This window comes from Podarcis vaucheri (assembly GCF_965113315.1).
Source record: "Podarcis vaucheri genome assembly, chromosome: 9".
NCBI lineage: Eukaryota > Metazoa > Chordata > Lepidosauria > Squamata > Lacertidae > Podarcis > Podarcis vaucheri.
The window spans coordinates 26,021,238-26,048,279 of NC_138767.1; the positions used below are offsets into that span (position 1 = coordinate 26,021,238).

General features: G+C 47.0%; 1 protein-coding gene across 4 annotated transcripts in view; it reads right to left on the reverse strand.

Annotated features, from left to right (window-relative positions):
- The window catches only part of PITX2 (paired like homeodomain 2), a 34,927-nt gene extending 8,036 nt beyond the window's left edge, over positions 1-26,891 (reverse strand). The window contains exons 1-4 of one of the 4 annotated variants that reach the window (XM_082237950.1): positions 26,406-26,891; positions 21,031-21,086; positions 19,980-20,117; positions 307-591 (exon numbers count right to left, since the gene is read on the reverse strand). In XM_082237950.1, the coding sequence (XP_082094076.1) occupies positions 307-591; positions 19,980-20,117; positions 21,031-21,076 (469 nt within the window). In that variant the 5' untranslated portion in view covers positions 21,077-21,086; positions 26,406-26,891. The remainder of the gene's footprint in view (positions 1-306; positions 592-19,979; positions 20,118-21,030; positions 21,087-26,405) is intronic. The other 3 variants (XM_082237947.1, XM_082237948.1, XM_082237949.1) reach the window with 3 other exon arrangements.
- Between the last annotated feature and the right edge of the window lie 151 nt (positions 26,892-27,042).

Genomic DNA, 27,042 nt, shown 5'->3' on the forward strand with positions numbered 1-27,042 from the left:
TTCTATCTCTCAGTGACAAATGCCTGGATTTGCCGGGCGTCTGTGCAACTCTTCTGCCTCCCCGCGCACCCGCTGTTTCCCGACCGAAAAGGAGAAACCAAATGTTTCCCAGAATCTAGCTACAAAGGCAGTGCCATCTGCAATTATAGTTCCATTCCCTTCTCCTTCTAATCCCTCACTATGCGTCCTCAGCACAGGACTGGGACACCCAGTTTAATCCCCCAAGACTCTGTATTGATAATCAGAATAATGAGATGGTGTGGCGAGGGAAAGAGAAGCAGCGTGGAGCCGGCGGAGAACCCTTACCTGCGGCCTCGGGGCTAGAGGTGTCGGAGATGGTGTGCACCTCCAGCCGGTGCTTGGCAGAATCCAAGGCCGAGCGCGGCTGGCCGGGGGTCAGGGCTGAAGCCATGACCAGGGCCGGCTGGTGGTGGTGGTGGTGGTGGCAGGAGGAGGAGGAAGAGGCGGAGGAGGAGGTGGAGGAAGCGGAGGAAGGGGAGGTGGAGCAGCACAGTTTATTCCCGGCTACCAGCCGCTCCAGTCTCAGCGGCTCTTTCAGGCAGTTCATCGGGCTGCGGGAGCCAGCCCGAGCTGCCGGGGGCTGCACACTGGGTGTGGATGTGCGCGCTACGTGTGTGGACAGAGGCGCAGCCCTCGGCGCGGGAGACGCGGCCGGAGAAGCTCCTCCGCCGCCTCCTTGTCAGTTTCACTGTGTCAGTTTCACTTCTCCCGCAGCAGGCAGCCCTGCTCGGCTCTCAAGGCGACGCTGCTGCCCCCCGCCGTCGCTGCCCTCCTCCTCCACCTCCTCCCGACGGGCGGCCGCCCCGTCGCATGAGCCTCTGCGGGCGAAAGCAGGAGAAACCCCGAAGAAGAGCGAAGGCACCCTCCGCCGTAGACTCCCGCGGCGGACCGCGCCGACCATGAATTAATCACCAGGCTGCCGACGGACTCGCGGGCCGGGCAAGAGTGACAGGCGCAGGTCGACTGTATTAGATCCAAGGCGTGGGCGGCTGCTGCAAGAGCAGGAGCCTCGACGGTCAGCTTTGCCTAGCTGCGCAAGCCCCTCTCGGTCGCTGCACGTCTCCCCTCGCTCCGGTCTACCCAGCCCAGGCGAGCGACGGACCCCGAGCAGCTCAGCAGCTTCCCTGTTTGCCTAACAACTTAAACCCAGAGGCGGCCTTCCCGGGGCGATGATATCACCCGGCCCCCTTCTCTGCCCTCCCTCCTGCCTCCCCCGCGTCCTAGACTCGCCGCTGAGACTCGGAGTGACGCGCGCCACAGCCAATCAGGAGGCGCTACGCCCCGGCGAAGGCTATAATAAGACCACCCTATCAGAAACTTAGGGCAGGGCTAAATTAAAAGTCTTGCTCTCTTGTCTCTCCCCCCCCCCACCCCTACGGCTCTTCCACTCAGGTCTTCTCTCAAAGCCTTGCATTGCAAGGGAGCAAAGTGGGGAGGTATAAAATAAGAACGAGGAAAGTCGTCTCCTATGGAAGCAATATTATTATGATTATTCACAAACACAATCTTATTCTGAAGGCGTCTGTAATTTGCAGAACGCTTTCCAACTCTTACTTTTTTAAAACATCAGGAGACAGCTAGATGTGCCCCACAAATAACTTTGATAAAATGACTAGACACCTAACTCTCCGGGAGAGACAGTTTTTGCTGCATTGAGAAGACTCTTTCTCCTGCCTCGGAAGCTTCGTCTTAATGACTCAGAAAATAAATCGCACTTTAAGGAGAAAATCTTAAAAAATAAATGCGCCACCAAGCCCGTGGCAAGCCTTAAAAGCAGACTTGCCGGCTGGAAGCGTGAGGAAAGCACATCTCTTAAGGCGGCAAGTGTCTGAACGGCTCGCAGTCACGAATGAAAAAGTACTCGGGAAATATGCCATGTACACCAACACAAAACACGACCGTTTAAAATTTCCATTTTGGAAAACATGAATTACTACTAGTCCAAAGTAAGATATATGGAGAGAGACGGCCAGTTTTTCAATTGTCTATACATACCACCCACAGAATTTGAAAGGGCGATATATAAACGTAATAAAAATATATACATGAATGCAAATTTTCATTCAAATTCAATACTTTTAATTTTTTTTTAAAAAAATCAAAGAACCCATTAAACTATATTTCTATTTCTTATTTTGTAACTCAGTCCTAAGCATATTAATTTGCAAACCAATTATTGGGGAAAAGTTGGGGGAAAGTTCCGTGGGAAGTCCAAAGGGCTTGCTTTGAAATAAACGTGCAATAACATCGCGCGGTCAGTCCCATCATTTTCTTTATTTTCAGTTAAAATAACCCCCCAAATTAAATTATCCTCCGTTTATTTTAATATGCCAATATAATGTCATCCATACATTTATTCAAATGATATTGGGGGGGACGGACGGACTGGAGAAGAGGACCCTTTATATATATAATTTAAACAATGTAAATTATATTAAGTGAAAACCATATAAATAGACTATACGATCGATATGCTAGGTTAAATTTGATCCTTGTTTAAACTCTGATTTGAGGCACTAACACAACCCCACCACAAGTCTCACGGTGGATTCCTTTGGAACGCAACCCCAAGTAAGCGTTATTTAAAACCATTGGAACCCCTTCCCAATAAATGTCTTCAGAATTCGTTCTTTACTATCGCATCCCCAATAAGGAAAACTTCCGTTCCTTCTCTCTCCCGGAATTATTTTCCCCACACGCACAATGTCACATTTTTGCCATGACGATAAAAGGACTTTGATATATTCTTACGCACAAGAATATATGTCCATCCATCTATCTGTATTAGAGCGAGAGAGAAAGTTAGGTTAATTAAGACAATTCAGTACAAACAATGCCCTTGTATGAGCTTCCTATCGCGCTCTGCATGCGGGATTTGCTAATATTCTTCGGGTTTGGTTTTTTAAAGTGTGACAATATAGTACAATCTTTGCTGGAACGAAAACAGAATCGTTGGAAACAGAAATTTTGTTAACCATGCTGAGGGATCCTTTGCTTGGTCAGAATGCCCATTTAGATTAGAGATTCCCGAGAGAGGACGGAGGCTGTTATACCGACACAGGAAGAGAGAATTAATCCCAAAGCCTAAATAGTTAGAAGATGATAGAAAACACATCCGATCTAGTGGATTCCTCAGTGTTACGCACTTTGCCAAATTTCTCCCTAGCCCCAAGAATCATCTAAGCACCGCATACGTACAACAGATCACAATCTCGCGCTCCCACATTCGTTAATACGAAATAACTACCTCTCTTGACTCCATATTCGCAGTTATCAACTCTGATTATTCCCGAGTAGAAGTACTCCTTTGCCATGGTTTAATTTTGCTGAGGGCCACGGCGAGGTTGAAGCTTCCATATGGTAACCCGCCTTAGCTCATCTCAGAAGGCTTTTGGACAAGCTAAGGCGCAGTTCTCCAAATTGTGGAGATAAAAAGCACCCAGCTTGGCTGAGAGGGGGACTCTGCAAACCATCCCCAATATCACCACCACCCTCCTCCAGACTAATGGTGGTCCTCTGGATTCTCTGCCTCCATCTCATCCCTCCTCATTTCGCTTCGAGACCGCTAAACTAGTCTGCGTAATGTTTTAGCAGTCTGTTGGTAAAGAAGGTCAAATTAATTTACATTCTGCTCATTATCCCGGTGTTTAAATGACGTGGTTTATCCCTGCGATTTGACAAAGGCGCTCCCTCTCTGTCTCTCCCCTCCACCGCTTTCCTTAGACCCCACTGCGTTTCGATGGAGACAATATTCTTACATTTGTAGTGGATTTTAATCTGATAAGACTCTAATTTCCTTAAGTCTTTTAAATAGGGGTTTTTAAACGATTCTATCCGTTTTCTTATTGAATTTCCTCTAATTCCCCCAAGATCATAAAGTATATGTGTAAAGTAAATAGTTTTTCCCACAGCACCGGCAGCAGATGACCTATAAGTAAGTCAATAAGAATCCAGCGCCTTTCTGCACAATTTGTTTACTAATCATATCCCGGTTTCTGCTTAACCTCCCGGGGGCGACTGGGGGGTTCACACTCCACGCAAATCCCCTGAGGCCCTTCTGAATCAATGGAAGCCGTTGCAGGAGGCAACCAGCCACTCCAGGCGCGGCGAGCGAGGATGGGAACGCGAGACCTACCCTGGGAGACAGGGCGGAAGCTTCCTCCACCTTCGCTGCAAAGCAAGCTGGACGGGATTGGGGAGAGAGAGTAAGGAAATGGACGATAGCCTGGAATGTCTGTTCCCATATGGACAAGATCAGCACTTTGATCCCGTTTCAAGAAATTCGGAATGCTACCCCCCTAAAGCGGATTACAGCCCCTCCTTGCCCTCTCGACAAGATCCATTTCAAGTGCAGTATGCTATCCATGTCTACCTGTCAGTAAGTAGGGCTTACTCTCAGGAAGAGTTGCTATAGGACTGCAGCCTCTTAACCCGAAAATAGCTTCCGTGTGCAGATGCGCAGTTAAAAAATGCGTTAAGGAACAATTCACCCGCGTTTTAAGCAAGCAAAAAATATGCACCTTGCTCCTGGAGTCCAGAAATCATAAAGATATAAAAACACAAACGAAGAGTTTGGCTAATGGACCTTATATGTCCATAGGAAGGCGATTAGGATATGTTCAGGTGTTTGAGGTATCTTTTCTATCCGTCCCCATTTCGTATACCACCCTAAACACCTTTGCTTGGCAAGGGAGGTCAGAGGAGAATTTGTGTGCTCTGAGCTAAAGCAAAGAGAAGTGCGTGTATTTTTGGGTAATGTAGAAGACAATGATTAGCCGCATAAAAACAACAACCCAACCCTAAACAGAATTGTTAGGAAGCAAATCCCATTGATTTCGATGGAACTGCCTTCCAAGAACCTTCAAGTGCAATCAATGGGAACTTCCAAGTCAATGTGTTTAAAATGGGTCAAAGCGGGATTAACTGTTCTGATAAGTAAACTACAGAATGAGACCTAGGCAGATTGCAAGGAACATGGGGGCTGTTGTGTGACTATCTGGGCGTTTCCCTAAATGAAAACTGCCCAGGTTTCGTCTTGCTGGGATAGTTAGGGATGCACCTTCTCCGGGACTTATCTGGGAGATTCTTCCATGCTAGGCCTTAGATGCTAGCTCTACGCAAAAGTCTGGGGGCGGGGGGCTGTTCTGGAAAAGACCGAGAAAATAAATGGGGTGTGTGAATCGATTGGGAATTCATAAGTAACAATATTAAACAGAAACAAAATTAAACATAAAGACTGTAAAAAATGTAATGTGTCATAGCGTTTGCATGACTCACAAACCACCCACCGACCAGAGTGAATTACCCTCTCCGAGAATGTACCTGTCATAGCCGCAAACAAAGATATCTTATGCTGAGTCAGATGATTGCTCCATCCAGTCCAGGACTGTTTACTTTCTAGGGTTTCAGGCTTTCACACCACATGCTACATGAAACCTGGGACTTTCTTCACGTAAGCAGTACTCTGCCATTGAGGCATGGTCCATCCCCAGCTGTGGGCAAGATCTAAAGTGGTACCTCCAAAAAGAACATGAGAAAATTCCTGGTGGATCAGACCACTGGCCCATCTAGTAGGGTAGCTCGTTCAGGCCAACCAGATGTCTGCTGGAAGTCTGCAAGCAGGACCTGAGCGCAACAGGACCTTCCCAGCAGCTGATATTCACAACCATCCTGCCTCCGGCAGAGGAGACAGAAGATGACCATTGTGGCTCATAGCCACTGGCAACTTTATCCTCCGTGAATTAATAGCCGTTTAAAGCCATCCAAGCTGGTGGCCATCACTCCAACTTGTGGGCTGCTCTCTCTAGATAAGGAATCAGGACAAGATCTGCAGGTGCTCTTAGGGGACATGGTGCTACCGTAGGGGAGGCTTCTGGGACAGAAAAGTGTGTTTTTCGCGAGAGGTGTGTGGCGCCACTTTCCTTTTATCCACTGCTAGCTCAGGGCCTGTCGGTCGGCAGAGTTTTGTTTTGTAGTTCAGACTGGCCAAAGCCAACCTTTGGTTTTGGAAAGAGAAAGGAGACTACTCTTACGCTAGAAAGAGCGAAACTGTTCTGATTTCTTAAACTGTTTGTTCATCCGACCAACCCAACAAAATCTGCCCTCTCCCGAGTCCCACACCATTCCTTGCACTCTGAGTTGTTTATCGCTCTATTCCTGAGCAGGACGTGAAGGCGGGGGCGGGGGAGGCAGTCCAATATTCGGTAGAACGTATTTCCTGGTGAATGTGCGTAAGATTGCAACCTAAGGCAGGAACAAGGCGGCGTTTTCTTGCGCTACCACCCCCCCCCCTCGATAAACTAGGACTTTCTTGCACAAGACCCATCAGACATTGCTCAAGTCCGATTCCTGGCAATGAGCAGAGTTCAGGATAATTTCCCGATGGCTGTTGCGTCGGCTGCAATCCTATACATTCTTACCCTTTTGAGTCAACAAAGTTGAGTTTCTTTAAAGTAGGAACATCTTGTGGCCTTGGATGCAACAATGTCCAGCAGTTGCACGTTGCGCTTAGCAAATGATCCATCCAGTTCTATAAGTTTACCCTCGTTTCTGTTCCAACCCGCCTTTAGCATCGACTGCCATACCCGACTGAATTACTTGACTCTTTAACAGCAAGAAGGAAATGACTGCTGCTTGCCAAGTACAACGCTGACAGTTTTAAATAAATTTGGGGAAACCAGGGTGCGTTCCTTGCTTTGTGGCCAGCGAAGACTCACATCCATCCATCCATCCATCCATCCAAATGACCATTCAAACGCTGAACTCGAAACGGGAGTCTGTTTAGATCTCACTTCTTCATCTGGTGACAATCTTTGCCTTATTAAATTAAATATTCCCTCACCACCGGTTGATAATCAAGCGGTCTGTCTCGCACCCTCTTCCAAGCGCTACATTTTGGGAACCACGTTGTTTCTTGGAAACAAATCTCATACTTTCAGTGATATTTCAATGACACTTCGATTTTCTAGGATACTTATAACCATAGCTAAGTGATAACCAATGATATTCTTAAGCGACTGTGGTTAATAAACCGCACAAGAGACAACGTCCCCTATGTTTTAAAGGAGCAAAAAGCCAATTTAAAAATCCAGAGTAAATTCAGGTATACAAGAGACTTAGCCCCCAGAATCAGCCGATCATTTTGAAGCAGGAGCTACGCTCCAGTAAGGCAAGCATTTGGCCATAAAGGGATGCATAGCTAAACTGAAGTGTTAGGATTTAAACCGGATTAGTTCCATTGATTCGGCTTAAAGTCTAATACTACGTCTTAACCGGTTTGTGGGTTGAGTTCTCTAATAGACAATAGAATTGTCCTGAAATAATTCCTATGGGTTTCCCTATACTTTACGAACGAAGATCGCCAGAAATCAGTAAGCAAAGGTTCCAGTATCAGGATTCTGAGTTGTTGTAGTTCTTAATTGATTAACCAATTAGGAATAGAGTTATGGAATCAAGATATAAGAAGATACAAGAGGAGCCCCGTTGGATCAGAACAAAGGCCTGCTCAGACCACCATTCTCTATCCCTCAGCGGCCAGCTGGGTGTTTATAGGGAGCGCCAGAGCCCTCCATTAACCGCTGTTCTTCCCAGCCGTCTTTTCCTGGAGGTGAGATATCATTTAGCCATCGCGACTATAGCAGCAGGCATCACTTCAACAGGTTGGAGACGAACACAACGTTTGCACGCGCCTTTGAAGAAACAAGAGGGAAGAGAATACCAGAATACCAGGAAGAATCTGCCAGAATCTTTGACGCCACGGGGCCTAAACGCTTCCAGAGCGATTCAGAATTGTCTACAATTGCCCCACCCACCGCGCTCTGCCTCCGTAGAGCCCGCTTGAAATCTGAAAAGACTGTAGCGAAGGAGGCGCAAGACGGTACTTCGTTCTCCTTTCTTTCTCTCACCCCTCATTTCCTTGGTCCATTCATGCTATCACTGCTACTGGAATTGCTGCTGCTACAACTGGAACAACATCATAAACAAACAAATGGAATAAATATTCTTAACGATAATGCTGAAATGGAATGCGATTTGTTTGTTTGCTACATTTATATCTCGCCCTTCTGACCAAGGGAGGCCACTGCCACCAATGAGAAGAGTTATTAAATAGAATAAATGCCGCTACTACCGTTGCTACTGTTACGACGACGACAACAACCACTTGGTGTTAGTTTATTATTATTATTATTATTATTATTATTATTATTATTATTATTATTATTATTACTACTACTACTACTATAAGTTGAAATATCTTGGATCAATAAAAGGTTATCATTACCTTGATATTTAGTGGTCATCCCACCCACGCGTTTCCAAACGGCCTTTTTATCTCACAACAGGTAGATCGGACCGATTGGCTCAGAGTTGCCCGATAACCTGCACCTCCACTCTGTGGCTGCAACATTAGCCGCACACAGTGGGTCTCGGAGGCATTGGTTATTGGAGTTCCTCCCCGCCTGGTTTCCTGCTTCTCTCGCTCCACAGTCTGTTTAAGAAGAAGCCTTACGTGTGCTCAGCCACAGTGGCGTAGCGTGGGTTGTCAGCACCCGGGGCAAGGCAAGTAATTTGCGCCCCCTAACCCGTGGATTTGCGCCCCCTAACCCTAACCCCCAGATGTTGCGCCCGGTGCGGCCGGCCCCCCTGCACCCCCCACGCTACGCCACTGCGCAGCCATGTTCCTCTCTGCCACTCCCAGCATGCCAAATATCCCGCTCTTTGCGCTCAGAAAAGTTATTCACAGATTGGTGGATCTAGCCCTGAGCATCTGAACCCTAAACGGAGTCCATTGACTTCCCTCTGGAACGTGTGTGCACCAACCTAGTGGGACTTGCGGACTTCCTCTTCAGTCTGCCAGAGATGGCTCACATCAACTGTCCAGCATAGTGTCCAACCTTAACACACGGAGGGCGCTGTCGGTATTTTCGAATGGAGTTCAATCACATACCGGCAAATTCTGGCTGCGCAATTAGAGTTGGACCCAACTCCCCACCCCCCAAAAAGACGAGACTTCCAAAGGAAGCGACGGAGAAATGCACTGGAGAGTGTGGGACAGGCAGCGTGATGTAGTGGTTAGAGTCTCGAACTAGGAGCTGTTCAAACCCGCAACAACCATGAAACTCACTAGGGCAACCTTGGCTCAACCACTGCCTCTCAGTCTGACCCACTTCACAGGGTTCTTGTGAGGATCATATAGGGAAAGGGAAGCCACCTCGAACCCTTTGGAGGAAAGGTGGACTATAAATGCGAAATAAATAATGATAGTAAATTGATGCAACGTTGTCTAATCTTCTCTCATATAAATCACTGTGGATGCTCGCTAAATAAGCAAAGTTGTCTAACCTTCCCGCAAACAAATCAAGATGAATCTTCGGTAAGCAAGTCGTGGGGAACCCCGCCCCAACAACTGAGTTCATCTCAGATGTTTTGAAATGGAGATGTAGAAATCAGGAGCACACCTCATCCTCAGGCCATTGCATCCAGCATCCAAAATATGTAATAGTATTCAGGTTTCTTACAACTTGAACGAGGTCCCCCACTTTCTTTCTTAATCTCACCTTGGTTAAAATCTGGTAGCTTCTGCTCTGGCCGGATACATTTACTATGGTCCCTGGTCAAGGTTCCATCCTTGATCCGGCAACGGACCCAAGGGAGAGCAAATGGGGCCTGCTACTACTCAGATTCAGTCAAATTCATTCAGTCAAATTTAAATTTGTCAAGATCTAGAATTCTGCAATAACAAAAGCTGCACCTTCTAGATCAACAGGCTTTTTAGCATCCCATAGGTGGATGTTCTTTAAATTCCCTCCCGCGGCCACTAATCAATCTGGAATAAATAGGGACTCCGTTTCTCTGTGTTTACAGCACCCCCCCTCCAATTCTACACGCGGGAAAAACCAGTTTTCTCTTGAAACCGCTGTAGGGAGAAAATAAAATTTAAAAAACAAATTCCAGCCATTTTATCCTGAGGTTGGGAGAAAGAAAAAAAATATCTATTTTGCTGGAGCAGGTGAGCTTCCCACCAATTTCCATCTCACTAAAGCGCCCGGGTCTACACTTCTGCAAAATGACTCGGTTGGCGCTCGGGCAGAGCCTCTGGATAGACCTGTTGTCGTTGTCTTTCTTTCTCTTTTTAAAACCCATTGGCTTGTTGTCTTTCGCCTGCCTCGGATTACCGACTATTCGCCTAGATGAAGAGCCATTAATTACCCATTCAGTCAATATTGGGAAGGCGACAAAGCTTTTTACATAGGATTAACGAGGCATCAGATTGTGCCATTAGTATATTCCTGCGCACGGCTAAAGCTTTCGTTATACATTGCTCCTTCCCTCCACCCGCAGTCGATCTGGCAACTGCTGCATATATTAGGGTCCGGTGACGGCGACGTGTGTGTGTGTGTGTGTGTGTGTGTGTGTGTGAGAGAGAGAGAGAGAGAGAGAGAGAGAGAGAGAGAAAGCAAAGGTAACTTGTTATCTCCATTTGGAGTAGTATTGGAAGGCGACATTGGACTCGATTTTCGAACAGCTGGCCTGGGGAGATGGGATCAGGCTCTCCCGGCTGGGGACGGATATGTGGGCAAGTCTGCGTGTTATTTAGCACAGCGGACAGGTTTCGAGTTAGAAATAGGAGCACCCGCCCCTCTTCCCCCCCCCCCATTCTCTTCCTGACTTCCCCTCCCTGCCTCGTCTGCAAATCCTCCAGGAGCTTTGCTCTCGGAAGATCCCTCTCAAGCCGAAAATAAAGTAAAATAAATCTAGTCTCTTACGCTCCACTCTTCTTAGCGTCAGGTGTACGGCTTTTCCTCCCTGCACAACGGCTCCTTAAATAAATTCCAAAGAAAGAAGATGAAATTGGGCTTTTTCATCACCACCGTCATCTTATCAGCAGTATTATCCGAAGCACTTTTCATGCGTACAAAAACGCTTCGTTCTGTCATCTGATTTCACCGCCCCCTGACAACAGCCTTGTAAGTCGGTGTGAGGTGGAAACTCCATGGTCAGGTGCAGTATATCACTGATTAACAGGTGTGTTGGAGAAAACCCAACAAGAGATGGCTTCTCAACTTTATTTTGAGCTTTTGAGAGGCATCTGATTGGCTACTGCCAATCACGGGAACATGTGAACCTCAAGATATTAGACTCCAATTCCCATCAGCTTCACCCAGGTTGGCCAATAATCAGGGATGCTGGGAGATGTAGTTTGGATAGGCATCGCTTCCCTATTTACCTAATATACCAAAGCGTGCCATAACTAGGGAAGTATTAACGTAGCAGATAATTAAACTCGGATTCCCTGTTCAGACTTAGCAGTTCGGCCTCTATTCAGGCTTAAAACTCCAGTTTGATGAATCACATTCAGTGGCGTAGCGTGGGGGGTGCAGGGGGGCGGGCTGCACCTGGTGCAACATCTGGGGGTTAGGTTTAGGGGGCGCAAATCCACGGGTTAGGGGGCGCAAATCCACGGGTTAGGGGGCGCAAATTACTTGCCTTGCCCCGGGTGCTGACAACCCACGCTACGCCACTGATCACATTAATCTATGTACTTTTGTGGAGTCAGCCCAATACATTTTGCTCCTCTCCCATTCCTTGTGAAGAAGCCAGTTGGCCTGGCCTACATCGCAGGGTTGTTGTGAGGATAAAACGGGCAAGGGAAGTACCATGTCGGCCACCTAGAGAGCTTGCTGGAGGAAAGACGTAACACTGAAATGAATGAGAGAGTATCTTCTAGCAAACTATGGCAAACTTCTTAGAGGTCTTTTATTCGAGTAAACGGTGTATACAGTTCAGAGCAACCTGAAGATGCTCGTAGTTGTGCTATGGTTGCCTGTACCTCCCCAGTCCTTTTGAAACTGCACTACAAGATACATAGCCTCATCCGCCGCCTTGGAAGCGAGTCCCCCTGGGTTCAGTGGGATGGATGTCAAAGCGAGGGGGTTCAGAAGTGCAGCCAGACCATCCCGGTAGACAAACAACAAAACAGAGCTAGGACAAGGAGCTGCAAGGATTCCCCCCCCCAACTCCTCCTCTCCTAGGCACGCACGCATTAGAGAGCAGCCACAATCCTCTGTACACTTACCTGGGATCAAGTCCCACTGAACTCAACGAGATTTATTTTCTCTCTCTCTCTCTCTCTCTCTCTCTCTCTCTCTCTCTCTCTCTCTCTCACACACACACACACACACTCACACACACTTATACTGTCACTTTGGATTTTTAATTGGAAGCCGCTTTGTAAACCAATTTTGCGTGAGAAGCAGGGTTCACATATAACGAGGACGTGCTTTCCCACGACGCCGGAGTTTGTTGCGTTGTGGAATGTGAACCACTTTGAAACTCTTCCGGGAATGAATAGCGACATCGAATTTATTTTAAGAAATAAACGAAATGTTGACTCGATGGGTTCCGAGTCCTCAAGAAAACGACTTGGCTGACAGAGCAATCCTCAACACGCTTTTTTCCCCAGGAGTAGGTCCCACTGAGTTGAATGGAACTTGCTACCTGGAAAAGGGCTCGACACGCGACTCCAGTTCTTTCCTATTCACTAGATCCGAAAAAGGTTCCACAGGTCAGGCGTTTTTGGATTGTAAACCTGCCCCGAGCTTCATAGCAATATTGATTTGATAGTCTTCTTGATCTAAGTGTCCCGTCGTCCCCCTCCCCCGCCCTTGAATGGGTACCCTTGAGACAGAATTTAGCCCTTCTAAGTCCTCGTTAGAAGAACTGGAACCAGCGCCATTGATCTCAGTGGGACTAACTTCCTCGTAGGCATGGTTAGGTGGCAGACCCCACACAGATTTCAGTGGAAGAAATATTCAGCATGTGCCAGCACGAATGTGGAAGGAAGAGCCTTCAGTCTTGCAGAAGGTCCCAGATACAATGCCCGACATCTACAGGTAGGACTGGCGATGTCCCCTGTCTGAAGCCCCGGAGACTATGAGAACCATAAAACTGTAGAATTGGAAGGGATTGGGGGGGGAGGGTCATCGAGTCCAACCCCCTGCAACACAGGAATCCTGCCCTGTCCCTGGGTGGGCTCGAACCACCAACCTTCTGTTTACAAGTCAGACCCACCCTGACCCATTGCGCCACAGGCTCCCTTCAGTGTAGACAGCATTGAGCTGAATGAACACAGAATAAGTTTTTCCCACTGAAATCAATGGAACATGCAGGACAATGACTCCGAGGTATTTGTACATTAGGACTACAGCGTTGGAAAGGAGTACAACGTTGGCTGTGCTTGGCTTTAAAAATTAGTGAACAACGGGTATCACTTATCAAGCAAATCCTAATCGATTGGTCGCATGTTTTCAGTCAACTAATCGACTAATGCAACCATTGAATCTTCATACGGGAAAAAAGCAATGGCTTTACATTAAAAAAGCAACGATTTTGGCTTTTTTAAATGATGGACCCATATGAAGAATAGAGTCCCTCTCACAAGGAACACAATGCCTCCCTTAAGACGGTGCTGATACTTGTATTTAAAATAATTATAAAGTTTTAAAACGGAGGTCTATTGATTAAGAAGGGCATATTTTTAGTGGATCACTGTGTCTAAAACTCAATTAATCTGTCAGATCCTTGCCTAAATAATAACACTGCGGCCCCATTTAATGTTATTGTTGTTGTTGTTGTTGCTGCTGCTGTTAACTAAGTGTTTGGCCTTAGCTAAACTTTGAAGGTATGCATTTGTTTTTTTCTGAGACTTATATGCCGCTTTTCAGGGATCAGCCCTGCTATACTCCCTCCTCCAGCTGATCTGTCTAGCCCTAGGGATAGAGCTACCTTAGACCACCGGTCCGTTTAGCTCGGCATTGTCCACATTCACTGACAGGGAGGTTCCAAGCTTTCAGACAAGGGTCATCCCCAGCCCTAACCTGGAGGTGCCGGGGACTGAACCTGGGACCTTCTGTATGCAAGGCAAAAGTATTACCTCTGAACTACGGCCCTTCCTCGACTTGGCCCTGAAAGGTTTGATGAAGCTTCTGCCGGGCTCATATTTAAGCAAAGCGCTGCTTGCTTCCTAGGAAGCGGGCGACGGAAATGCCACATAGTCTTCCTGCAGCGAAATGTGGACAGACAGGGCTGTTCCTATGGGATCGAAAAACTACACAGGGGCCCCAGATCCTCTACATCTTTAATCGGAAAATAGACCCACTGTAGCCAGCCGAACTTGCTTTCCCCTACCACGAATGTTCACACAGAAGTGCATCTTACACGCCTGAAAGAGGCTATTATTTATCTGACATACTGATCTATTATTATGCAAGAACCGACTTTCAGGATCGCAGCAGAGGTGTTGGGGTTAAACTAAATGAAACCCGGATCTACTTCAGTTTAATTGGATTTCGCATATGTATCTAATTCAACACCCCCACTTCAGTAAACAAATAATTGAATTAAATTAGCCTATCACGCATGAATTAACCAGGAGCAGGCTGGCATACTGTACCCACTTACCTGGAAGTAAATCCTATTGAACTCAGGGGAACTTACTTCTGAGTAGATATGTATAGGTTTTAAACAATGACTACATCCTTTTTAAAACAAGCAAACAAAAAACCCTACAATGTTGCCCTCATTTCGGAAAGTCAATAGATGAACTTGGTATGTTACTGTTACCTGGGAAATGCTACAAACTTTTAACCGGAAGTTTATGCAAGCATTTTCGTTGTTTTTTTTAAAGCACCTACCCCCCAAATGCTTCTTGCTTTCCATCAACCATCCAGGACTTGTGGGTTAAAATATAAATAAATACTCGCATTTTCAACGCCCTAATCTGCAGTGCCTAGGGTTGTGTTGGCTTTAACAAAACTACCTTGCAGAGGAAGTTTCAAGAAGCGAACTGAAAAGAGACATCCAGGCGACTGACAATTCACTCCTCTTTACTGAGGGACTCAAAACCCGATCCAGATAATCTCCACTCATTCCTTCTTTCCAAAATCAGCCGGGAAGCAGGGTTGAAATGAACGGAGACCACCCCACCTGACAAAAACACCAGTCATATCCAAGTCCCGTTGCACTAGACAACGTGGCAACTAGGCAACTTGGGAAGAGAGGCAAACTAATGCCAGTGTACTGGAAGAAGCAACGATCACAAGTGTCGAAGCAATGATTCTTCAACATCAACTTCGTTGGACTGGTCATGTTGTTCGGATGCCTGATTATCGTTTGCCAAAGCAACTAATCTATTCCGAACCTAAAAATGGAAAGCATAAAGCTGGCGGCCAACAAAAGAGGTTTAAAGACTCTCTCAAGGCAAACCTAAAAAAAAAATGTAGCATAAATGCCGACAACTGGGAAACGCTGGCCTTGTGAACGCTCCGATTGGAGAACAGGCTTTTTACCAAAGGTGTCATGGACTTTGAAGATGCTGGAACTCAGAACGAAAGGGAGAAACGTGCCAAGAGAAAGCCACGTTTGGCAAACCCTCACCGTTATCAGCTCCCCCCCCAAAAAAACCCAAACCCCTATTTCCCCACTGTAGAAGGACGTGTGGATCCAGAATTGGCTTCCACAATCACTTACGGACTCACTTCCATGCTCATGGAAGACAATCTTACTCGGCCATGAGTGATGCCAAAGAAGAAAAAGAAGTTGTTAGGCCAGGCCATCCTCCTCTGGTGGAGCCCCCGTTCATTTCAATGGGACTTGCGCAGGAGACCTTCCTGGCAGATCCCGCGCTTTTGTAGTTGAAGCCCAACGCGTTTAGAGTTAGAAAATCTATGAATACATTTGAGGATATCTTCGACGTGCCACAAGACTAGGGATAGTTTTCCCTTTAACAGAGTGACACAGCTACCCTTCTGAAAATCGTTTACTTGGGAGTAAGGATTTAATAAGCTGGCCAAGCCTTTCCAGTCCTCAATCAGTGGGACTTTTCTCTGGGAAAGAACTTTTGGGGATGGTGTCTGCTCTTAAGCATGGCTGGTGTGTGTGTGTGGGGGGTGTGTGGCAGGTGAAAAGGACACACTTTAATCTCACTTATTTGAAAGGCAATCAAAGCTAAACATTTGCGTCAAACTTTCTCACTTCAGGTTTGTGGGAGCTCCTTTCTCTCTTCGCAACCCAGAAGGAGAGGTGCTATGTTCATTAAGGAACAGGGCACCCCGGGTGCATCTCAGCCAAGGACTTTGTTTTCAGTGTCAGAACTGAGGTCCCCATCCATAGACACACAAATCCATTCCAGGTTTTCTTCCCAAACTTCCTTACACCCCACCAGCCTAATTTTGAAAACAATAACCACCAGCAGCAGAATCTGTTGTTATCCTTAATTCAGAAATCCTTGGCGATCTACTGCAAGTCGCCCAGAGACCGTCGATCCGGATCTACCTTTTGCCTAGCCATGCCTTAAAGGATCTGGCTGCTCGGTTTAGTTCTGTCATCTCCACACATTGGCCGGTCCCTTCCGCTATGAAGGTGGTCACCACTGAGAATCCATTGTACCAAAGGCCAATAGATAGCATTACTATTATACCGTGAAGGCCAATGGATTCCTTAGGTAGGACAGAACAGCCCAAAACTTACTTCAGCCGAAATATTCGGTCTGAAGCTGGTTTCGTGCCACTCTTTCCACTGCAACAAATCAACCTACAGTGCAGTCTTGTGAATGTCTACTCGAAAATGCCATTGAGTTGGGACTTATTTCCAGGTAAGCGTGTATCGGATGGCAGCCGTTGAATCGAATTCGTAGGCTAAACTTGCGTGTCGGTGTGTTTTAACAACACCGCCCCACCAATGGTCTTCATATGTTTACATAGCAATTTCCCTTTTGATTTCAGAGGGTGAAAAACAGACTCACGGATCATTGTGCAGGGCAGGAAATGTAACATGTAGATACAAAACCCCAGGCTCTTAATGAACGGTTAGAAAAATAGCCACTTGTTTCTCAGCGAGAAGAGTGAAAAGGTCACCAAGCATTTGGAAATGGTTCCAAATCTAAGCTCTCGCTCAGAAGTCGGATTGCTTGATGTCAGTGCAACTGGCGTTTGATGGAGCATCCCGGAATTACTACATGCTCCTCCTTCAGATTGGCTGAATAGGGCAGGAAGATCTCTTTCAGCGGGTGTTTCCACGTGGAATTAGAAGGTCCTCATCTCAGTTCGTAAATGCGGCCAATTAGCAGAGTCTATATTAATTAGTCAGCAATCAAAGATTCTGTTCTGAAGGTGGCACGAATACAGGCGCTGAGGAGCACATCTGGGCATCTGAATATATTAAACAAAACAGAGTCCTCCTTTTCAGTGGGGCTCCGATCGATCTACGACACCATATATGACACAACCCTCTAAGTCTGATGTCTCAGAAGAATGTCTCAGAAGAACGTCCCACAGAATTCAATAGGGTTCGCTCCCAAGCAAGTGTGTAGCTCAAATCACATCACGCTCAACACCACGATCCTACGCATGTCTCCTCATAAGTAAGCCAAATTGGGCTCAATGGGGGTTACTCTCAGGTAAGTGCAAGTGCACTGGAAAAGACCCTGATGTTGGGAAACTGGAGGGCGCAAGGAGAAGGGGACGACAGAGGACGAGATGGTTGGATAGTGTTCTCGAGGCTACCAGCATGAGTTTGACCAAGCTGCGGGAGGCAGTGGAAGACAGGAGTGCCTGGTGTGCTCAGTCTGGTCCATGGGGTCACGAAGAGTCGGACACGACTAAATGACTAAACAACAACAAAGTGCAAGTGCAGCCTAAAAAGTGACCTCCAACGTTAAGACTCTCATTTCCCTTGATAGACGGACGCTATAATACCTCGGGTTACATACGCTTCAGGTTGTAGACTCCACTAACCCAGAAATCGTGCTTCAGGTTAAGAACTTTGCTTCAGGATGAGAACAGAAATCTTGTTCCGGAGGCGCGGCAGCAGCAGGAGGCCCCATTAGCTAAAGTGGTGCTTCAGGTTAAGAACAGTTTCAGGTTAAGAACGGACCTCCGGAACGAATTAAGTACTTAACCTGAGGTACCACTGTAATCACCTGTTACTTTAATTGAAGAAACGACTTTTCACTCATTGATGGGTCTTTCACCACCAGATAAAACCGACCTGCTTCCAAGTAAAAGTGCACTAGGAAGGCCTTTGTCTTATCTTTCAATCACGATCAAAACCGGGATTTTAACACCTTGATTTCAATAGTAGGATGTAAAGCATCGAATCCTTACTCTAAAGTAGCTCTCTACCACCCCACCCCTCACTGCAGAAAATGCGATTGTTTTGTAATGCTGGTATAAGAACTGGGTGTGGTATGTATGGTATAGTAAGCGTGGTAGTATCAGCGTATCTTGATCTATGACACAGAGCTTAAATCAGTGCGGCCACTCTATGCCACTTACCTCGGAATAAGCCCCAATGAAGTCAATAGGATTTACTTCTGAGTAGACATATAAAGGATTGTGTTTTGTATTTTATTTTAAATTGTGGAAAAATGCGTGTTTCTGACGGGATATACCTACCGGTCATCAAGTGGAAAGTTTAAAACTAACCCCCCCCCCCCGCTTTTAAAATTATACAAGGCTTTCAGTTTTCTATGTAAAAAGAACTGGTATCCAATCGGAGTCTAGGAAATCAGTGGATGTCGACTGAAAACAATTGACCATTGGGTGGGTGGGTGTGCGTTAGAGAGAGAGTCTATGTTACTTCATGCCACTGTTTATCACAGAAGTTACATTCTTAACACAGTCTCTTCTCCTTTAATATTAATTTAGATTACTATATCTTATGCCAGCAAAATTAGGTTGGCATCATATAAGGCAGAAATCATGGCACCGCAATGTCTTTGTTTTCTAGCCTGGGAGATACTGTGTAACTTGTTCGTTCTAAGCTGCTCCAAGTAAAATCAAGCTGAGCTCACTTTGTGTCAGAGAGTTGTGGTGGTGAGCTAAGGTCTATTATTTTGTAAGCATTTTGTACGGGGCCTCTCCAGTGGTGGCAAGTCATTTGTAAGCCTGGAGCCTTTGATGGCTTTTTAAAGATCAAAAACATTTTATTTAACCCATCCACGCCAGCTCTTTGGTTCTTAACTGAGAGGCTACTAGTTATGCTTGTGGTCTTTTTTGGGTGGGTGGGTGCTCATTCTTTTAAGTGGGGTGGGATTTGTTCCATATATATATATACCAAGTAAACATTCAGAAGGATTGAGCTGCCTCGATTCCTGTTTCGGAAAGGAACATGCCAGCTTTTCTAATGATGTCAGGCAGCAAGCGAAGGGTACCTGACTGCGCCTTCGCGGATGCCTCCGGCCCTTCCCAGCTCTCTGACGTTGCCATGTTGCTCTTTTGCAAACACCACACGTCTAAGGCGAAGACGCCCCTGCCTTGAATTTAGTGAAAGTTTGCATGGGAGTTTGGTTGAGGCGGCTGCTGTTTGGGGTGGGGGGGGGAATCGCCCCCTGCTTCGGGAGAGGATTGCTGCTTACCGAGAACACCTCGGGACCACAGAGACAAACTCAGTACAATTGTTACACCCTTCACGCGGAAAATCCCGAACCAAATTAACTTTGGCAAACAAGCCTTTTCGTCCAGAATTTACCCGCTCCCCCCCCCCCGCACAAAGACCGCGCTGCCCGCAGTTCCCATGGACCTGAGCAGCAGAGGGCGCTGTTGCACTTCCTTTAGGTCGAGGCGCAGCGCTGGCGATTAAAACAGAAAGAGGGGAGATTGGGCCAGGGAGGCGCACAAACATCACCAGGGCGGCCGCGTAGAATCCAGCAGCTGCTAAAGAAAGCTTTAAAAGGCAGACGCAATAGAAGTGCCCCGCCCCACCCGCGCACCGCTTTCCTGGCCCACACACAATACGCTATACATTGTGGTTGCAACTTGAATCTCGTTCGACTGGGCGCAGTGGTACAAGATCGCACCTATCAACCTTTCCTAGGAGACACCGATGGGAATATGGGGGGGGGGGATAGGGGAGGCTAGATTCAAGTGCGAGGCTGACCAGAAAGGGGTGGGCAGACTCACCATTGGCGCTGGGGTGTTGCCTTCCGAACAGTTTGCTGCTAGAAGCTTCCTTCCTGCTCTCTGGAGAATCATTGAATTCTCCTTTTTTAATATCAGAGTCTTTGGAGAAAAGACATTCAACAGCAGAAGGTTGTACCCCTGAGAGAGAGGGAGAGGGAGAAAGAGAAAGAGAAAGAAAAAGAAAAAGAGGGTCGTGGATCGGGAGAAGGAAAGGCCAGGCAAGCAGGCAGAGAGAGCGGCGGAAGGGGGACAAAGAAAGAGAGACAGCGAGTTAGGGAAAGTGCGTTTGGAAACCAAGCACGCTTAGGACACGTTTGTGGAAAGGGCAGTCCCGTCTCATACCCCCCAACCCAACCCAACCCTGGGACGCCCCGCTCCTCCGCTTTCTCTGCCTTGGACCCGGAGCAGCCACCCCAGCAGCCTGCCTTAGCCAGGCCAGTGGGCACCCTGGACTTTACACAGAGCTCTGCGTCAGAGATCAGAACACTGGATCTAGCAGGACGCCTCGAATCGAGGTGCCAGTATAGGAAATTCAAGGGCGCTGGAACCACAGTCCAGCTAAGCCGGAGTTCGAAGACTGAAAGCCAGGCTAGTCCCGATCCCTTCAGGGAATCTTCACCCCTCCATTCCTACTCTCAACACAGAAGCATCAAATCTGCGGGGAAATACTGTGATAAAAATAAATAAATAAATTACGCAAGGCTAGCATATAAGAATGATCAACCTTGGGCTCTTCGGAAATCGGTTATCTTCCCTGGCCTTTGGCTGATGGGAGCTGGGCTCCAGCAAACAGCCAGAAGGCCATAGGACACCCCCTCAACTGGATTAGGGATCGGGCTGCAAATGGGATGGGGATGGAAGTGGCCACCGGGGGTGGTCCTCTTTGCCAGGACATATTTGGGTAGATATTGTGCATACACCCGCGCGCCCATCACCCAGGTGCTTTAACAGACTTAAAAAAACACAACCCACCCACAAATCAAAACAAATGCACATCGCACGTCGACATCATTCTTGCGAAGTGTAAATCGATGGGAAATATCTCTCTTACCTAACTGAACGCAAGCCGATACAAGTTTACGACAGTTGGACTCCATAACCCGTTATCTGCAAAACATTAGATGCATATGGGCGTTAAGAAGACAAACAGAATGAAGCCACCAACCTGACAGCTCGGCTGGGCGAACGGAGGACGCTGAGCGCCTCTTAAAAAGAAGTCTTAAGCGAAGGAAAGTAATACAAAACAAAACACGTACCAGTTGCCTAGTTTACCATCGGGGTGTTTTTTTCCGGACTGGAGAAGAAAGGAGGTGAAAAGTGGGGGGCGGCAGATGTTTGGTTGGAGGGAGGTGCCTGCCATCCTAAACACATTCGGTGGGACTCAACTTCGTGGGCGGAGAGGGGAATATGGTTAGGCTTGTGTTGTTGGTTTCTTTCCTCTTTGGACATTTAAAGGCAAGAGGAAGGGGAGGGCGGAGATCTCTACGCGATTTTTTTTAGTCCCGACTCCCAGTCCAGGAAAATCGAGGTTTGTTTGTTTAAAATCGATTGAACCACATCTCCTGGAACTCAAAGACAGTCGGCTTGACTGGGTAGTGCGGTTCGGGCTTTTTGGTTTTGGAGAAAATTAATGTGGTACCTGGCCATTCAACTTCCCCCTTCCTTGTGTCTCAGTTTTGGTGTTGTAAAGACCCACTATGGAAGATACAAGGCAGAAAATAGTAGTAGTAATAGTAATAATACACAATTATCCTCATCCTCACCAATGCAAAACTAATGTAAATTAATGTGCATCATTTGACGCGTGGAATCTGAGTAATGCCCATCGCCTCTAGGGATATTTCTCACTTGACATAACCGTCTCAATTCAGAAACACTTGAAAGAATTATTATTGTGGGGAGGGGTGTTGGGATTGGACTTCCCTTAGGTGTGTAAAAAAAAACCTGTGGCTGTAGTCAGGCGCTACCCACTCTGTGCCTTGCTGGGAAGACAGAGAGAGGCAATAGCTTTGCTCACCTTGTCTAATGAAAATGTCTTTGAATGGAATTTACCCTTCTTCCTCTATAAAAAGCTTCGTTCAGTTTCACTAACCTACCAGGGGGACTTTCCCTAGCCAAATTTGAAGCGACGCGCTGCTGTCCATGGGACTGGCCTATCCTGGTGATGTAGAATCCTGACCCTTTAATTCTTTTTTGTAAAAGCAGGCCCGAGAGAAACTCAATAGGATGCACTTCCGGTGCTCCGATCCCAGACACTTCCTGCACATCGAGAAAACAGGAGGATCGGGCGCATAAGGTTGAGCACTTACCTGGGAGCAAGTCGTACTAAACTTCCCGCGACTTAATTCCCAGTAAATGCAGGGTTAGGATCGGGCTGGCAGCTAATTAATGAGGCTCAGCCCGATCCTATGCCGAGCTAGGCGTCCCTAAACCCATTCAAATAAAGCAACCAGCTGCTTCCCTGAATTGAAAATTAAAGCCTGCGCGGTCTTTCCTCTTTTGTCAGACTTTTAAAAAGTTGCCACCGTTTAAGTAAAGGAGGAGAAGGGATTTGGAGATTCGCAGCTCTCACTATAGAACTAATCTAGAAAAACAGCCGGGATGCAAAGTGGCCGGGTTTATTTTCAGGGACATTGGGTGTGTGTGTGTGTGTGTGTGCATATTTACCTCCCGCCCCCCAGTGAGAGAAAAAAACACACAAAATCAAAAAGAAAGAAGACATTCTCGTGAATGACTGTGCCGGGCAGTTCAGGGACTTTCATTCTGCGGAAATTTTGGTGCCCCCGAATTTAAGGAGATTCCCTTAAAATGAGGACTGAGTTCATCCCGATCAGAGACGGAGCATGTGCAACCCGTCGTGAGTTTTGGCTCTCTGTAGCCACGGAGAAATTGACCAGGATAAACTCGCTGACTCCTTCAACCAGGTAGGTATATAGAACCTCCCGGTCCTATTCTTGTAGAATGGATTTCGAAAACCGTTCTAAACACCTTCAGGGGAATTGGCTGATGACCCGCGGAGCGAGAGGAAAAGAGGGTCTCCCAACGCAGACCCCCGCCTAGCCAGGGCTCCCACCGAGCTTGGCTTACACGGAGGGCACCCTCATGAGGCCTCCTTCGGAAGAGCTCTGGGGTGCCACATTTGGAAGCTGCGGGTTTTAGTAATTCTGAGTGTCCCCCCCCTTTCTTTAAAGGTGGGGAAAATCTCAGGATTAGTGCCTGATTGAGATGTCTGTTCGGGAGATATTACAAAAATCATTATCAGCGCTCTCTACTAACTCGATATGAAGTAACACAGATGGGATTTTATTAGTCCAGGCTTCAGATGTTTACTTATGATAATTTGGGTGAAAAATTTGCATGTCATCATCGTTTGGGTAATTTCCCCCTTTGAACCCCCCCTCCCCCATTTCAATGGCGCTCCTCTATTAGCCGGTGCTTATCCTCCTTTAGAAATCTGGATCGGATAAATAAATATGACTAAGAAGCGGGTTAAGATTTTAGAGGGGGGAACCGCCATCGACAGCATTTTTTTTTTTTAAGATTCCGAATACGATCCATAATCGAATATCCTAATAGCATCACCCATATCCTGAGCGCGTTTATTTGCAAACGCTTTCCGTTGCAATGCAACTTATTTTTTCCCCCATTGAAGGGTGCAATCCGTAGGTTCTTACTTAAGGGAGAAGTCTCACTCAGTTCCCTGGGACTTACTTCTGACCAGGCGCTCAGGATCAGGCTGCTCGTGGATTTAGGATCGCAGCCTTATTTCGAAGCCGATGGGCCTTCCTTTCAACTAACGGCCAGATCCTAAGCTTAATACCCAAGTGGGTCCCACTGAAATAAATGAGACATCATTCCAGGTAAATATGCAAAGGATCGGGGCACCCGAAAGGTCAGTGAATGTTTATTTCTTGAGACAACTCTCAGAATTCTAATAGGGCCAAGCCATTTATATTCCCAGCTCCAGGGAGCCGAAAGAGGATGGCTCGCTGAGTGTATGAAACGCCCTTTCCAATAAAGAGGCCTAGTATGTGAGCTGTGGTGAAATTGTTAAGGAAGGCAATTAAGAAAACCCCCTAATTCCTCTCTGATGATCCTTAAACCGGTTCTGTCAAGACAAGCCTCGCATGACAAATTTGGTCGCCCTGTTTCAACGCCTACCTTGATGGCTAATTTATCTAACCACCTGAGACGCGCAATTTATTTTTCTCTGTTTTTAAGTCGCCTCCCCCCCCTCCAACCTTCTTCCAAAATCTGGACAAGATTATATCCTGCAAAGACAGACATATAACCACCTGGAATGTCAACAGTTATAATTATCCACACTTAAAAAAAAATCCTTCTGCCATTCATATGTATATTAATATTTATTTTATTACAGGGTTTCCAGGGCTCTTAAGAAATAAACAGTTTTGCAGCACAAACCTAAACACATTTATTGGGGGGGGGGAGTCACCACCGATTGTCAGGATTGCAGTGTGTGTTGTGGAGGTGGGGAGCACAATTTTTGCGCTGTAAATAAATTGTCACGCTAAATCGATTCTGAAAGACTCAGGTCCTAATTATATCCATAACTACATAACTTTTTGTTTCTCCATATATCTACATCACAAAAACGGGGGGAGGTGAGTAATTCAGGCCGATTACATGGGATCTGTAGGAACTTTTCACGAGTAACTCCACAAGCTTTCCGCCATATTACTAATATCAGCTTCCTATGCTAAACTGATTTACGTGGAAGGAATCCTATTGATTAAATCAATGCGGCTTATTACAAAATCATTTGGGGGAGGGTAATAGAGTGATCAGAACTAAAACTAGATTCTTGTTCATTTGCAAATCCGATCTTTAACCCACTTTTGCTTGTCCCTTATTTAATTTTGTTGTATTATTATGATTTAAAATACTATTTTAGGCGTGTAGCAAAATTCGCACCATTTAAGACGCTGTTAACTATTTTACAAGTAAACAACGCGAATCACAAATAATAATAAAGATACCCTCCCCCACACTTTTAAAAATGGTTTGGCAAAAATATTTTTATCATGAACATGCAGCGAGGCATACAATTAAATGATAATTACCGAGAGAAAAATAAAAAAAAATATTATTGATGGCAGATTAGTAACCAGGATTTGGAGGGGCTTCTTTTCTGTCTTTCTAGGAAGTGAGGAAATTGAACTGGTGGCTGACTGCAGACAGCAGCAGAACCCTAACCGATTTTGTACACACATAAGTCAGTTTAAACTTTTTTTTTTTTTAAAAAAAATGCTAAATCGGGCCTTATTTTGTAACTGAAACAAGGCCCGGACCAAAAGGAGAACAAAAATATACAAGCGGCATATGCATAAGGCATCGCCTGTATTTATTTCCGTTACTTTAAGGATCTGCAAACCTTAAATGCGAGACAGACCGACAGAGAGAGAGAAACTGCAACATATATGACGTTTCCCTCCAGAGGAATACCGTTTACTTAGGCGCGCGCTGAGAAGAAACTTTTGCAAAACTAGACAAATTTCCTAGGAAAGCAGCACTTTCTTCTTGCCAGTGCAACCCCTTTGTTAATTTATTAAACTTCTTTTTCTGATGCCTTTTAAAAAGAAAGGGGGGGGGGAGAATAGGGAGGGTATGTGGGTGTAAAGAAAAATGATTCATTTTGCATTTGAAGAAGCAGTGAATTAACCTTTAGGCGTAGGGAGTGAAACTGGCCACGAACCTTTGGAGGTAGCTCGGTGTGTGTTTGTGTTAAATCCTAATATATTCTAACTAGTAACCTGCAGCTGGTATACTTAACTGGTAGCTTTCTGGTGCAAATAGTCGTGGGAGTAGCTGCAGCACCCCTCATCATAGTGGTACTGATGGAGATGACTATTATGTTTACTGTTGTTACGCCAATTAGAAGACAAGGGTAATTTATTGTCTCTCCTTGGCGATCAGCGTTGGCTGACTCTTCCAAGCCTAGCGAGAGCCCAGCCGTTCGAAACCGACGGCTCGCGAAAGGAAAGGTAGCCAATTGGGTCTACAAACGGCCCCAGATCAGAAAGGCCTGTAGCAGGTCCTTCGCCTCGACTCCTCTTTTCTTTCAACATCCCCCTCGAGGGAGGAGGCCGGTCCCCCAAGACGTCTGGTTTAATCTGGAGTCCTTGGTTTAAACTGCGAGCGCGCGAAAAGGGGTGGGGGGCACTGCTTTTGGCAAGCCCACAGCCAAACCTCCCCAAAGCCCCCCAGCCCACACACCGCATTTATAACTGCAAACACACACACCCCAAGGTCTGCGGCCAGCCCAGACGGCCCCCTCCGCTCGCCCCCCAAACGCCACAAATCACCCTTCGGGGCGAGTCTGGCGAAGTGGAACCAATTGGCCGATTCACATTATCTCACACCGCCGGGCCAAAGGCAGCGACGGGCCTCCCTGGCTCTGCTTACCGGCTCCCTTTGCAAGCGCGCGTCGCTCTCTCTGTTTTCCCCCCTTCGCCCTCCCTGATCGTCGCCTTCTTCGTCGTCTTCTTCTGGGCCGAAGCTTTTAGCAAATCCCAGGCTCGAGATGAGAGTTGGTGGACGACTCGAGTCGCCCACAGACGCCTCCTCCGCCTCCTCCAGCAAGCGCAGCAGCAGCACCACTACGGCCAGCCCGGGACGGCGAGGAAGCCGGAGCAAGGCAAGGATCCCCAAGGAGAAAGGAAGGCTGGCCGGCAGGCGCGCGGCGTTCCGTCGAGGGGGCCACGGCGGGAGGGAGCTGTTGGCCGCGGCTCGACGGCAGGCAGGCTGGCAAGCAGACTGGCAGGCAGGCAGGCAGGCTCCTGGCGGCTTCGCTGCGGGACCGCTGTGCTTTCCTGGGGCGGACACGCTGCCTGTGTCTCTCTGCCTTTCTTCGCCTCTCCTCGGGCTCCTCTCGCCTCGCTCTGCCTGGCCAGGGAGCCGCGTGACGTCAGCAGAGATTCCACCAAACTCAACTCCGCTGCAGAGCAGAGAGACGACGGGGCGGGGGGGGAGCGAAGTGCAGGGGGCGCAGTTGGGAGAAGACCTGAGAGAGAGAGAGAGAGAGAGAGAGAAGGAGGAGGAT